The 13956-nt window shown below is 45.7% G+C and overlaps 1 protein-coding gene and 1 long non-coding RNA gene across 2 annotated transcripts; one reads left to right on the plus strand and one right to left on the minus strand.

Moving 5' to 3' along the window:
* Positions 1–187: 187 nt before the first annotated feature.
* lmnb1 (lamin B1) lies at positions 188–11990 on the minus strand. Its single transcript, XM_077020010.1, has 12 exons — positions 11907–11990; positions 11202–11587; positions 6557–6713; positions 5664–5789; positions 4502–4672; positions 3849–3974; positions 2704–2924; positions 2380–2605; positions 2165–2269; positions 1927–2046; positions 1632–1739; positions 188–1394 (listed from the first exon to the last, which is right to left on the minus strand). The coding sequence occupies exons 2-12, from the start codon at positions 11570–11572 to the stop codon at positions 1353–1355; spliced, it is 1773 nt and encodes a 590-aa protein (XP_076876125.1). The 5' UTR covers positions 11573–11587; positions 11907–11990; the 3' UTR covers positions 188–1352.
* LOC143525738 (uncharacterized) lies at positions 11583–12972 on the plus strand. The gene is made up of 3 exons (XR_013133716.1): positions 11583–12171; positions 12420–12453; positions 12706–12972. It is a non-coding gene; the product is annotated as an uncharacterized LOC143525738 (long non-coding RNA).
* The last annotated feature ends 984 nt before the right edge of the window (positions 12973–13956 follow it).

Below are 13956 nucleotides of genomic sequence, written 5' to 3' on the forward strand. Positions count from 1 at the left end.
GAAATCTGGAGTCAGGTTGTATTGATCAATTTAGCAACATTCTTATAGATCAATAATCAGACAAGGACATCCACAAATGACTCCAAATACATCTCTAATAGTTTGACAGATTTACAATATTTCTGTTGAAAATTGGTAATAAGGTTGAGGAAACAACCACAGAACCCTCAACAAGGTAGAACAGATAGAAAATACAACAAAATTTATTGAACGTTTCAAAAGATTAAAAGGTAACAGCAAAAGCATGCAAGTGACAAAAAAAGACCCACAGTTCTAATGAAAGGTTAGGATTAAATCAAAATGTAGGCATAAGACTACAGTCAGTTAGATAAGATGGACAAGAGGGCATAAAATATTTAAGCAATTCCATCATGAGGCAATTTTACCAGAGGTAATTATTCCACACTTGAAAGTGATACATAGCTGCTTGTGTATATTATTGTCTCAGCTCACCGAAATAGATACGTGGCCAGTTTATAGGGTGCATACATAAACTGCTGGTAAAGTACAGTAACTGAAGGAGAGCTTTATGCTAGCTTCATTGTAATGGCTCAAATGTATTTAACATTTGTAGGGAGTTAATCTCAGTGTATACTGGCATGTTCAGTGACTCCAAACGTTAACCCTCTATACTGGAGAGGCAGGTGCTATACACGAGCAATGATGGAATAGCAGAGCAAAACAGCTGCAGGTGGTTACTCAGCACAATAACATTCACAGCAAACATCAGCTAATGAACATCGTACTCTGCTCGCACTGTTGATATCTGAGACTAGACCGAGCCCCCATGGTGCAGTGCAGGCTTCAACATGACGAGGGCCCCCACAAACACAAGGGCCTGGTTGGCTGCACGTGCCAGTTAACTCTTCAAAAGTTCTAACAAACGAAAAGTATTTTTCACCCCCAGGAGACAAGTCGGTCTAGTTTGTAATAAGCAACAGCCTCTCCAGCTAAAAACTAGAAAACTAGTTATAAAATTATAACTTTTCTATAAACAGGTGTTTAAAATACTATCCTTTAAAAAGAAAGCAGAGGTGCACACAGGTAAAATCACAGCACCTAGAGGACCGGGTGATTCTGCACAGAGCAGACATCCACTGACCTCCGAGTCCTCCACTCAACACAAACATTTAGTTCATACAAAAGGAAGAGTCACTTCTTTATGAATTCACATACAAAATAAAATGTACCCAAAAAAGAGAAAGTATACAATCATTTTGAAACTATGAAAAAAAGACTTCACTCAGTTTATAGTACACTAGTGATATAAAAATAGTTCTGAGGTGTTTGTGGAGTTGGCAGCTGAGACTGGCTGTAGTGAAGGAACATGGTGACGAGGTTCTCCGCTGTGATCACATGATTGAACAACCCCTCTTGGTAGCATGTGGATCCCCCTGTACAAACACGATGACAGGAGATCAACCACACAGGTTTACACCTCTACATAACTGCAGAATAAACATTCACAAGAACACATTTCCCCCTAAATTAAGGGAAGCCTGCAGTGAAGGGCAACAGCGTACAACTGGAAAGGTGTGTTGAACAAACCAGGATGGAACAGAACCCCCCCCCCCCACAGACCCACACCCGCCATGCACACCCTGCCCCAATAGAGAAAGATGGCTTCTAACCTGTTGGTGGAAAAGATCCTCCTCAACAACCTCCACTCCATCATCATCCTCATCATCCTCCTCCTCCACTGTGGCAGTCTTGTACACTGTACTCCTTACAGCCACTTCCTGCAATGGGAGAACAGCAGGTCAAGGGACAGTAACAAAAACACGACTAGAGTGCCACCTGCTGGACATTTGTGGAATTACATTAAACAAGCCCTTCATCGCACTCTAAAGCCACTAACAGAGTTGTAAACTGAAAACAGACATGGTGCCTTAACCCAGAGGCTTTACTACAGCATGCTGGTCTTACCTCTCCCTGGGGGTTGGTCAGGACCACCTTTACATTTTCCCCAGTGCCCCAGGAGCTCTGGTTCTTCCACAGGAGGTCAGTGGGGGGGCTGGAACTCACCCCTGCGTTGGATGCCCAGATCTGCCCAGACAATCAGACAGCAAATTAGAACGTAAAGAAGCATGGTCCAAGACAGCAAACACGCACACACACACACACACACACACACACACACACATACATGAGAGGAAGGACCTACAGTGACTTTCTGACCAGCTTTGAGGACATATTTGGGAGTGAACTTGTAGGTAGCAGAAACATCTCCAATAGTTCTGGTCATCTCAAATCCCACCATGGGCTGGTCCTACAAGAGGCCATACAGTCTGCATTAGCCGCACAAAGCAGCCGTATCTACAGGTTAGGACTTCAGAGACACTGATCACAAATCGCACTTCCATCAAAAGCCGGCCAGACCTGCTCGGAGGCGTTGTGCAGCCGCACGAACTTCCCGTCGACGTCGAGCTCCTCGATGCACACGTTGCCGGTGGCGGAGGCCGAATGGGCAATGCTGACGCTGCTGCTGGCCTCCGACTCCTCCACGTCCACGCGCTTCCGCTTCCCGCGGGTGGTGCGCACGCTCCGGCTGGACGAGGCCCGGGACACAGTCACGCGAGACGAAGGGCTGGGGGACAGCTTCAGCCTGAGACACGGGAGAGACCAGGGAGGGGAACATCTCGCACCTAATTGTGTTTGTGTATTTTATCATTTTACTAAAAGGAGATGTAAATATGGTCAGACCTCTCCTCCTCTCCCTCTAGAAGCTTCCGGTACGCGTTGATCTCCATGTCGAGGGCCAGCTTGACGTCCAGCAGCTGTTCGTACTCGTCCAGCTGCAGTTGCATCTTGGCCCGGATCTCGGCCACCTCGCGCTCCTTCTCCGCCAGCATCCTGCGGCTCACGTCCTTCTCGTGGGACAGCGCGGCCTCCAGCTCGGTGATGCGATCCTGCCAGCCCCGCGTCTGCGCTCGGGGGGGGGCACACAGACACTCAAGGAATGTCCAATGTCAACACCATCCTCCCAAAGCACCAATGCTATCCGGGCCGTTTCCAGACGCATTCCAACAAGCCTCCACCTAAAACGCTTCTCCAACCACAGCGCGGTGTACCACACCACCACAGCTCCGCCCCTGTCTGCTCTCCTAGGCCCTGAGTTTACCTTCTGCTGCCTCTCCTTGCCCTCCTGCCATGACGCTGCCACCATAACTCCACCCGATTCACCTGCCTGCCAGTCTGCCAAGCCTTCTACACTGCAGAAGTGCATCATAGCAAATCACTCACAGGCTCCCCGATGGACAACTTAGCGATTAGGTAAGTCACGTGGTTAGAAATCCCGAGTTAATGGGCGTACGGTTGGTATCTACACACACAAAAAAGAGGCCCTGCAGACAGAAAAAAAAGGAAAAAAAGAGAAGAAAGACGCAGCTTAAACGCAGCAGGCAAACTGACACACAGCAGTTTCAGAACTAAGAGAGAGAACGAGCGCTGGTATGATATGAAACTCAAACTCCAATCATACAAGCCAAACCCTTTCAGGTCATCTTTGCTATGTGCACTGGGTACTGACATCCCAGGTTACTCTGAAGCCCCTCATCTTGGAAGACAAGCCATCAATGTATTGCCTTCTAAAACTAACTGCTGGCAGAGGTATACAAGCTAGAACAACAGGTCCCCCAACCAGGAAGTTCCCAAAATAGCAACTCGAGCATCAGCACTGTGAGGCAAGGGCCCCTTCTACAAGCACACAGTTAAAGGATTTATTTTTTTATCTATACTGCAGCACAGTACATACCCAACAATACAAGAACAGAGTACCCACTTTCACAATCCCTGGTTTCCCCCTCATCCCCCCCAGACATGTGAGTGGTGGAGGAGGAGACGCGTACCTCCTTCTGCAGGCTGCCCAGCTGCGCCGCCAAGCTCTCCACCCTCAGCTGCGACTCCCTCAGCTCCTCGCGCGCCAGGCTGGCCGAGCTGCTGTTCATCTCCGACGACAGACGCACGTTCTCCAGCTGCGTGGCACAGGGGGCACAGCGGCGTCTCAGAGGGACTCAGAGGAACAGATCTACACACACAGCAGCTCCAGAAAGAGGAACTGAACCGGGGGGCCGCCCGCCCAGCCGCTGCGAGGAAACGCAGCGCTTTTGCACAAGTGCAGCGTGAGGTGCGAAGACGCGCAGGAATCAGAAAAGTCGGGGGCGGCTGCACAGATCTTAATATGAGATTAAAGGTCACAAAGGAGATCGCTGGAAGTCCGTCGGTTATCTTAAGAAACGTTTGGGAACTGTAAGCAGAGGAACGTTTGCAGAAGTGCATTTTGTAGAATGGGAGTGAGAGATAGTGAAAGTGAAATATTTACTCATCACGTGTGCATGAAAGAAAAACAAATACTGCAAAAATCCTTTCGGTTTTGAGCTTGTGAAGGTGTGCATTTCATAAAACCTTAAGTCACTAAAAGTGTTTCAAATGTAGTGTCCTCCAGCAGCACCAGTACCCTGGTCAGACGTCACGGCTGCAGCGTCCAGGGCGTGAGCCTCACCTTGGCCATGTACGTCTGCTCCATCTCATCCTTGTAGAGCTTGACCTGGTCGTCGTGCTGCTGTCTCATCTCGGCCAGGGCCTGGGCCAGCTTGAACTCGTACTCCATCTGCCGGCCGGAGTCCACCTCCACCAGCCGGGTCTCGTGCCTGCGACGGGTGTCCTTGCTCTCCTGCAGGCGTGATGAGAACAGACCGCAGGTGTGAGTGAGTGTGTGTGTGTGTGTAAACAGGAGTGAAGACAGACACGGTTCTATGAAAGCTGCCAGCGATATGAGGACATGGAGTGGGAAAACAAACAATTGTGCTTCCAGCTGCAGCTGCCCACCGAGGTGGAGTCGTAGACGCCGTTGGACACCATTGCTCTCCACCTCTGTGTTTTGCTGGGAATAAACTGGTCCGTGGACCTCGCAGGGACGCCCAGATAAAGCAGGAGTGTAATTGGGATACAAGGGATGAGCCACAGTTCACATCGCTCTAGTGCGATTCAGCCTGCAGCCGCTTTCATGCTCAGAGACGTCCCACTGAGAAAAGTCACTTGTTTTTGGTGTTATTTTAAGTTTTTTCTTGTTTAAAGGGAGGAAAGGGTGGGTCGTCCTACAAATAAAACTACAGTTTGCTTCAGACCATCACCCTCCCAGTATAACGGCCAGGCACATTTTCCAGTGGTGTGTCACTCAGCCAGTCTAATCAGGAGGCATTCAGGAGTGACTCCTGTTAAAGTGGGGACTCCTGTTAAAGTGGGGACTCCTGTTAAAGTGGGGACTCCTGTTAAAGTGGGGACTCCTGTTAAAGTGGGGACTCCTGTTGATGTCTGTCTGAATGATCTCGTGGAGGAACTCCTCTCAGTGGGACAATGACCGTATCTGCAGCAAGATGCGTTTTCAGGAGACTGCTAAATACTGCAACAATACATTTATATTGAAAGTAACTAGTCTGTAATTGTCATGATGCAAGATTCTGGCCTGGTTGGACCTTTTCTTACGCAAGTTCAAAAACGGTTCAACACATTCCTTCCGTGTGATCTGAACCTGTTGAGCTTTGAGTACTAAGGTGCAAATTGCTGGGCAAAGATTCACAGTAGCTTGAGTAATGGATGTTTGAGAGATGGTTCTGATGGAAGTATTTCCAGATTCAAAGCCACATGCGGAGTGCGACACCCACCTCCTCAAACATGTTCTTGCGGAAGTCCAGCTCCTCCACCAGGCTCTGACAGCGGTTCTCCAGGTCTACCCGCAGCAGAGTCTCGTCCCCCAGCTGCTTCTTGGCCGAGGCCAGGCTCACCTCCAGCTGGACACCACGTGAGAAGTTAAAGCTCACTGACCAGAAGCCCAAGCGGCTCCCTCATCACAAGGAGTTAGATCAGAGCAGCTTAAAACATGTCTCGAAAACATCACGTCAGCTTACACCAGAAGCAGACGGGACAAATCACCATAGACACAGACACAGAGCGCGAGACACACAGACACAGAGCGCGAGACACACAGACACAGAGCGCGAGACACACAGACACAGAGCGCGAGACACACAGACACAGAGCGCGAGACACACAGACACAGAGCGCGAGACACACAGACACAGAGCGCGAGACACACAGACACAGAGCGCGAGACACACAGACACAGAGCGCGAGACACACAGACACAGAGCGCGAGACACACAGACACAGAGCGCGAGACACACAGACACAGAGCGCGAGACACACAGACACAGAGCGCGAGACACACAGACACAGAGCGCGAGACACACAGACACAGAGCGCGAGACACACAGACACAGAGCGCGAGACACACAGACACAGAGCGCGAGACACACAGACACAGAGCGCGAGACACACAGACACAGAGCGCGAGACACACAGACACAGAGCGCGAGACACACAGACACAGAGCGCGAGACACACAGACACAGAGCGCGAGACACACAGACACAGAGCGCGAGACACACAGACACAGAGCGCGAGACACACAGACACAGAGCGCGAGACACACAGACACAGAGCGCGAGACACACAGACACAGAGCGCGAGACACACAGACAGAGCGCGAGAGATGTACCTCTTGCATCTGGGCCTGCAGGTCAGCAAGCGTGCCCTCCAGTCCTCTCTTCTCAGACAGGGTGGTGTTCAGGGTGGCCTCCTTAGTGTTCAGCAAGGACTCAACGTCCTTCAGCCGAGCCTGAGAAACCGCCAGGTCGTTGTCTTTCTTGGCATAGCTACAAGCACAAAGACGAGGCTCACAGTCAAGCTCCAGAGACGTGTGCGTGTGCTGGTTTTGAATAACAGACCACTCCCTTATCCAGAAAGGCATGATCACCAGCCTGTTTGGTTTTATGGGAGATGGTGGAGAAGGATCTGGTCAAAGGTGAAAACCCAGATCACTCAAACTACAAGGGCCTGTGTGTTAATTCCAAATTGATGGTTTTGCGGGTGGCTCAATGGGCCAGTTGAGTGGCATTGAGAGGGCCCGTGTGAACCTGCGTTTATTCAGCGGGTCCACTAAGGGTGTGTCCCACTGAACAGATTACCACAGCCAGTCTGCCACGCTCAATGTTATCAGCTCATTTCCTCATGACGGAACAAAGACCGTTTATCATTCACATGATCAACTAAAAAAAAAATCCCGCTTTTACTGCATTAGTGATTTGATTTCCACCTGGTCTAGTAGAGAAGTATCACATTGCTTTGTCCAAACAGTTACCCATTTACACAAGGCAGAGGAAACACTTTGGAAAATATTTTGTGTCTTCATGTGAAAGAGCTATGCTCCTCTACTTTGGTAGAACATTTAAACATAAAAACAACATTATCAAATGTTATATAATGTGATAAAAAAATTATATGTTAGTAAATTATGCTATTACATTTTTATGCACCGTTCTAGAAACGTAGACACACTGCAGATAGAGGGAGTGGGAGCTATTCAACAAACTAGACAAGACATTCACAACTTCACAGACCACCTAACTTATCATTCTTTATTGCCTTAAATGATTACAAGATTCCCTGTAATCAGAGAAGCTGAAATGTCCAACCTCAGAAGTAAGCAAGTCTCCAATTAAAAACCTCCAGAGGTTTGTAATGTATTGGCTTCTACAGCCTACCAAGTTCTGGTAGTGAAAATCTTATACGGTCTCCTACACTAAAAGGGCCGATTGAGAGTTGCAGACAGGAAATAGGATAGTGCGTTAGGCATTTGCAGCATTCCCGCCTCTGAATAGCCCACGTGAGCACACTGGGATCCGCTACTGGAAGCCGGGCAACTTCTACACTGCTGCATTCAAAGCAAAAGATGTTAGCAAAAGCTCTAGTGAACCACCTTACATCACTGCAACTCCAGTGAAAACACCAGAATGTTGACAGCAGTGATCAAAAACTGTGTTCTAGCACCAGTACAAATTAAAGAAGGTTACAATCCTACTTTGTGCGCAATGACAAACATGAATCAACATGGTTGAGCTTCACGTCAGAGTTCATCTTGGGTTCAAACCAACCTGGGACCACACCGAACTAATACATTTCAGCTGCGTTTAAGGTAAATGGTATTGAAGGTTTAAGTTTTCTTTTGTTTTGGAGAGAGGTAAGCTAGCCTGTTGAACCATAGCACGCCGTGTGTGGAACGTTGTAAGAACTGAACCATACTAAGACCAGTTTTAAGCCATTGTTAACATCACAAGGAACCTCCACTGAAGTCCCTAATGGCTTCAAAGGTTAAAAACACATCACTGCACAAGAGTCTTACAAATACTTGACCAATCACGCCCAGCTTATGAAACATGCTTATGTTTCAATGATCAAAACTCAGCATGACAATCACATGCATCCATATATGCAGCATAGAAAAAAAGGCTTCCTGCTAGCTAGAGGCTCTACACAAGGACCTGAAGGGGGCAGTCATGAGCGAGAGGGGTAAACTGGTGAGCTTTTATGGCCTGCGGCAGAATTAGGCAAGAGTAATGCACATGTAGACAATAAGATGTATGGAACGCCAAGCATGACAAAAGCTAAAACTCACACGTATGTGTCACATCTAACCAAATCTCATTTATATAAGGGAAGTTAATTACCAAAGGACAATGCCATGACACAAGCACAGATGCACAATTAGATAAGCAATATGCCAGAGTGTTTCCGTCGAGAACTGTGGCTAATGTGATCAATAACTCCATAAAGCTGAGGGTGGCACACATGCCTGCACTGCAAGACCTGGACAAAGGGACAGTTTTCTATTGAAAGTGAGCAGCTGGACAAACGAGACAACCTGCAGCAACATTCTGCAGCTGTCCCCCCACTCAACGTTTGAGAGGCTGCAGTCAACACCAATGGACTAAACAGACTTTTCTAATGTTCAGGGCCCTACACACATCTCGTATTGAATAACCCCCCCCCCCCCCCCCCTCCACTTCCATCGGTTATTGGTTCTAAACACAAACTTTTAAGAGGTGGATGTTTGGAGATCAACACCACCCGCATACACCAACACATGCCAGCTAAGAGCGCACCACAGCACAGACGGGTGTTGGGGGGGGGGAAGGGACTCTGTTCAACTCTCAGAACGGGTGGCAAGAGTGCACTGTCTGGTCTAGTCAATCAAGTTACACAGATTCATATCTATTACATTACAAAAAGAACTACTCAAACTCAGTCTTAATTCCCTAAGCTGTTTAAATAACTACTACAACTATTACGTTTTTCACTAGTAACATTTTGCGCCAAGTTCAATGGTAATGGCATGAGGATAGATAAAGGGATATTCACAACATCAGCTGTTTCAGGGATATCATCACACGTTAAACACACATGGAAACAAGAGTCTGCAAAGAAAGGTGCCAACTTCAAAGTAAATATTATAACCACAAATAAGGAACCACCAGCAGCAGCAAACCCATCTTGGGTCATCTACAGCCTAACCGCTACCTGATGAAAAAGTACACAGAACACACACGGAGACATATTGCACAAGACATTAACATACATGTCATTCCAGAATGAGTGTGTGTTATATTAATGCCTACAGGCATGGGCAAATGAATGGACACCAATAATGAACACACTACATTTACTGTGCTTGGGGCTCAGCCTTGACTCCCCCCCCCCGACCAAAGTGCCATTCAGCACAGACTGGTCATAATAGCTGAATACATCAGGTTGGATGATGCACTCATGGCAGATGGCCAAGCTACAGAGGGGGGAGGGGCTAATCAGCCATCCTTTCACACCCAACACCAAGGAATAAATCCTGAACAGTCAGAATCAGGGCTGTGAAGTCAGGCCCATTACCCATACTGATACTCCAGGTGTTACACCATAATTTAATATTTTAAGACACGTTGGTAAAGCAGATGCCGTTAATCAACAACTGTAGAGGAAGATAAATTAAGCAGAAACTAGAACACTGAATAATATGTACAAAATAGACTTGTATCCTGTATGAGCACAAATCTCACAAATACTAATGTTAAAATGTGGATGGGGGAAAATAAGTACTAATCATTTGAAAAGAGCTTTAAAAATTATATTTAGTTTTTGAAGCAGGTTTAATAGTTGGACTTAAAAAGCTTAAAGTGTAGCATTATCAGGAACATTATTTATTAAAGATTGAGGTGGGATCGGTCTTTAATCATTTTGAAATGTGTAGATATACCCATCCATGAAAAACTGGACACTGAAATGTTCAAAACAAATCTTAATTTTTTCAGAACCTTAAAATTCTTTGAATACTTATTGCTAGGCATAGAGCATTTGTGTCCAAGTCCAATCTCTTTCTTTCATTATTAAAGTAAAGAAAAACATTTTTTACTTAGTTTATGCTTAACTTCTAATACATATATGCGATTAAATATAAAAACATGTGTTCAATAAACCTCAGGTAACCCGCTAAAACAACTGGATTGCTAGACAGTAAAGCACGTGGGCGGGACCAGCTCGCGATGTCAAACACGCGACGTCAAGCCGCGCCTATGACGTCACGGGGCACCCAGAAAGTCGTGATCAACTGTAGTACCTGGACACGACGTCACGTAAAGAGATATTTGTTTCACTTTGTCCTACCGTCTGAAAAAATACACTCATCTCGGCAGATAAGAGTCTGTTTAGGGAAACTCACTTACACACCATGTGGTTGTAAAGTCGTCCTGAATAAAACCGCGAGTAAGAAAATACTTTCTGCAGTTTTTAACCTCCCACAAATATAGCGGCACATGGTAATGGTATTAAAGCCACACATCCTACACACGTATGGGAGTGGAGCCCTGGAGCGCGTGTGAGCCCTGGAGCGCGTGTGCTTCCCCTCCCCCCATTCCCAGTAAAGGTGTGGCAATGGGAAGTCAAAACTTACACGCACGCCTGCGAACTCAAACTCTCCACCAGCGAAATGTGGAAAGCGCTCAAACGCGCATTACTATTAACCAACAACTCGGCAAGTACACAATGACCCTGACTTTACACCTGAAATAAGCGGTCTCATTAGACCGAATGGGCAGACGGATCACAAAAAGCGCTTTTCATACCGTTGGATACATTTTATTGGGACGATTCTTGCCTGGTTACTATTATTGGGCGGGCCGTTTGTGAAACACTGTCGCACACAGCGCACATGGTACAAACGCATGTAAAGACCAAGTCAAAAGCTTTGTTCAAATGTTCCGATATCACAGAGCTGGCTCCATGACCCAGGGCATCAAGACAATCGCAGCACAACCTACTTCTGCAGCAGCTGCTCGTGCTCGGTTCTGATCTTGCCCAGTTCGATCTGCAGCCTGGCGCGGTCCTTGGCGGTGTCGTCCAGAGACCTCCTGGCGTCCGCCAGCTCCGTCTCGTACAGCGACTTCAGACCGGTCAGCTCCCGGCTCCGGACCTCTTCCTTCTCGGATATCTGCAGGTGAAGCACGCTGTTCTCGGACTCGAGGCTGCGGACCTTGTCGATGTAGACGGCCAGGCGGTCGTTGAGGTTGCTTAGCTCCTGCTTCTCCTGCAGCCTGGAGATCCGCGCGGGGCTCAGAGGAGTGCTGCCGGCGCTCGCGCGCGTCCGCGTGCCCATTCTCTGGCCGGCCGGGGTGGAAGTTGCAGTCGCCATTGTAACACAAAAAAGCTAAAATAAAAACAGAACAGTATCCTCAGGTTTGCGCCGAGCCAACTTATAGAAATGCGTTTTACGCGGGAGGGGAAAAATGTTGCAAAGCAACTAAATATGTATTAATCAAAAATGACGTTAGCTAGTTAGCTTACGAAAATTGTTACAAACAGAAATTATTTTAAAAGAGCTTACTACGGCATAGTACTCTTACAAAAAATATATGAATATACGCAGGTAATCTTATTTTATTTAATCAAAGGTAGCGCGTTAAAGAAGCAAGACCCTAACGGAGGGAAAAGGGTTTAAAATAAAATGACAAATCTCATGCGAGTACCTCACTTTGTGTTCCGAGCGAATGAAAGAACGGGCTCGACTAATATGGCCGCTCACCAGCCTTCGACTGTCACGTGACTGCAGCTAACCAATAGGCGGCCGCGACGACACGAGTCGTTTTGATCTGAGCGTCCGAGACTAAATTCAAAATAAATGGAATGCAGTGCGCCGTGTGCCAGCAGCGAGAGGTCTTCAGCACGTGGTGTTTGACTTACAAACCACACACAGTTTTTGCCTTCCCCTCCCCTTGGATTGTGAATTTGACGGTTTGTAGATTACTGAAACTTCAAACTGATAAGTAATTTTATTTTAATCTTAATTATGCCATTGGGCAATAACTGCTGGGTCGGTTGCTCCAGTCCAGACTGGAAATATGAACTGTTTATTATTAGACATAGTAAACACTTGGGATGGGATTATTTTAAGGGGGGTTGATCAGATGGAGATATGCTGTGATTAAGTTTTTTTTTGCATTTAAGGTACACCTAATGTTGCATTTACACCTTGTTATCAGATCACAGACTGAAGGGTGTGACTGTGAAGAACTGGTAAAGTAAACATCATCTGTATATAAACAAATTTTATAGTGGTATTTCTTTGATTAAACACCTGAGATTGTATTGTCCTTTTGAGCAGAGGAAGCTCAGTAAAAATACAAAACTGATATGTCTGTTTGTGGAAATAGAGGCAGTCAGTGAGGTGTATAATGTTTTTATCCAAATGACAAAACATCAAAAATGTAATATAAATGTGAATATAATATTACTATATTTTTATATAAATCGCCTTTTTATCCCCAGATGTAAGCTTAGCACCATGGGTGATCGGGCTTTCTGTTCAGTGGCCCCTCGCCTATGGAATACTCTCCCTGATCATTTGAGACTACCGCAGACCATTGACTGCTTTAAAAGAGGACTCAAAACTTTTCTTTTTAGAAGAACCTATGATTCTAACTAACTCACTAATCACTTTTTATTATATTTATACTGTAATAGTTTTATGGTCATGTTTTAGGTTGTAGCACTTTGAGATTTACCTAATGTAAAGTGCGTTATAAATAAAATGAATTATCATTATTATTATATTGTAACATTCAACTGTTAAATATAAATATAATGGAAATGAATTAAATAAATAAGTTTGTTTTTTCACTTTGAATTTTCACTTTGATAGCAGTAACGTGTAGTTTCACAATTCTCGATACCTAAACAATACCTTGGCAAAAAAAACTGCTTCCATTGTCTGAAATGTAAAATATTTATTAGATTGAATGCAGAAACATTTTGCAAAGATTTATGTGAAATCATGCAAGTACAATGTACAATAATTGTACAAAAGTACAATAATAAACTAAATACTTCAAACTTCTTTCAGAATTGACATTATGGAGTTTCTGTGCAGAGATGAGGGTACTGAGGTTACTAACACCTTTTGCATACTGGTACTGCTGTATCTGATGAATGGCCACCTTAATCGTGTGGACGTGAGGGAACCTTCATTTTTGACATAGCCATGCACCCTAGCGAGATTTCTCTTAGGGCTTCTTGCTGCTCGGGCCAGCCTGATTCACATGCACAAGTTGATTCACTAATCCAGAATACTCATTCAGAGCTTCGGGCTATATTAATTATTGAAAGCATCAAATGTACAGAATCAGATTGTTTGCAATGTTGTAGTATTGAAAAAGCTCAGATCCTTCGATATGTAACTGTAGGTCTTACCATCTAATGTTTGCCAGATGTTCTTGTGCTCAACCTCCTTTTAAACAAATAGCATCTGTTATAGGAAAACTAGAAGACATTACAAGTGTGACCGGATGCCGTCTCAACTGAGCAATATGCATTTGGATACAGTAATGTATCTTGATTAATATCACAAGCACAGTCATGTTGATCACTGTATGTGTATCACATGAACCATTCAATAGGTCAGTGCACTGTATGTGAGTGTGTTAGGTCATCTTTTCCTCTTTGTTCAGCCCAATACTTGCTCCTTCCAAGTTAGCTTACCAGTCGATCCTGAGTAATGACTGTCTTGTTGTACCCGGTGAT

The sequence above is a fragment of the Brachyhypopomus gauderio genome, chromosome 10 (assembly GCF_052324685.1).
Source record: "Brachyhypopomus gauderio isolate BG-103 chromosome 10, BGAUD_0.2, whole genome shotgun sequence".
In the NCBI taxonomy this organism is placed as follows: Eukaryota; Metazoa; Chordata; class Actinopteri; order Gymnotiformes; family Hypopomidae; genus Brachyhypopomus; species Brachyhypopomus gauderio.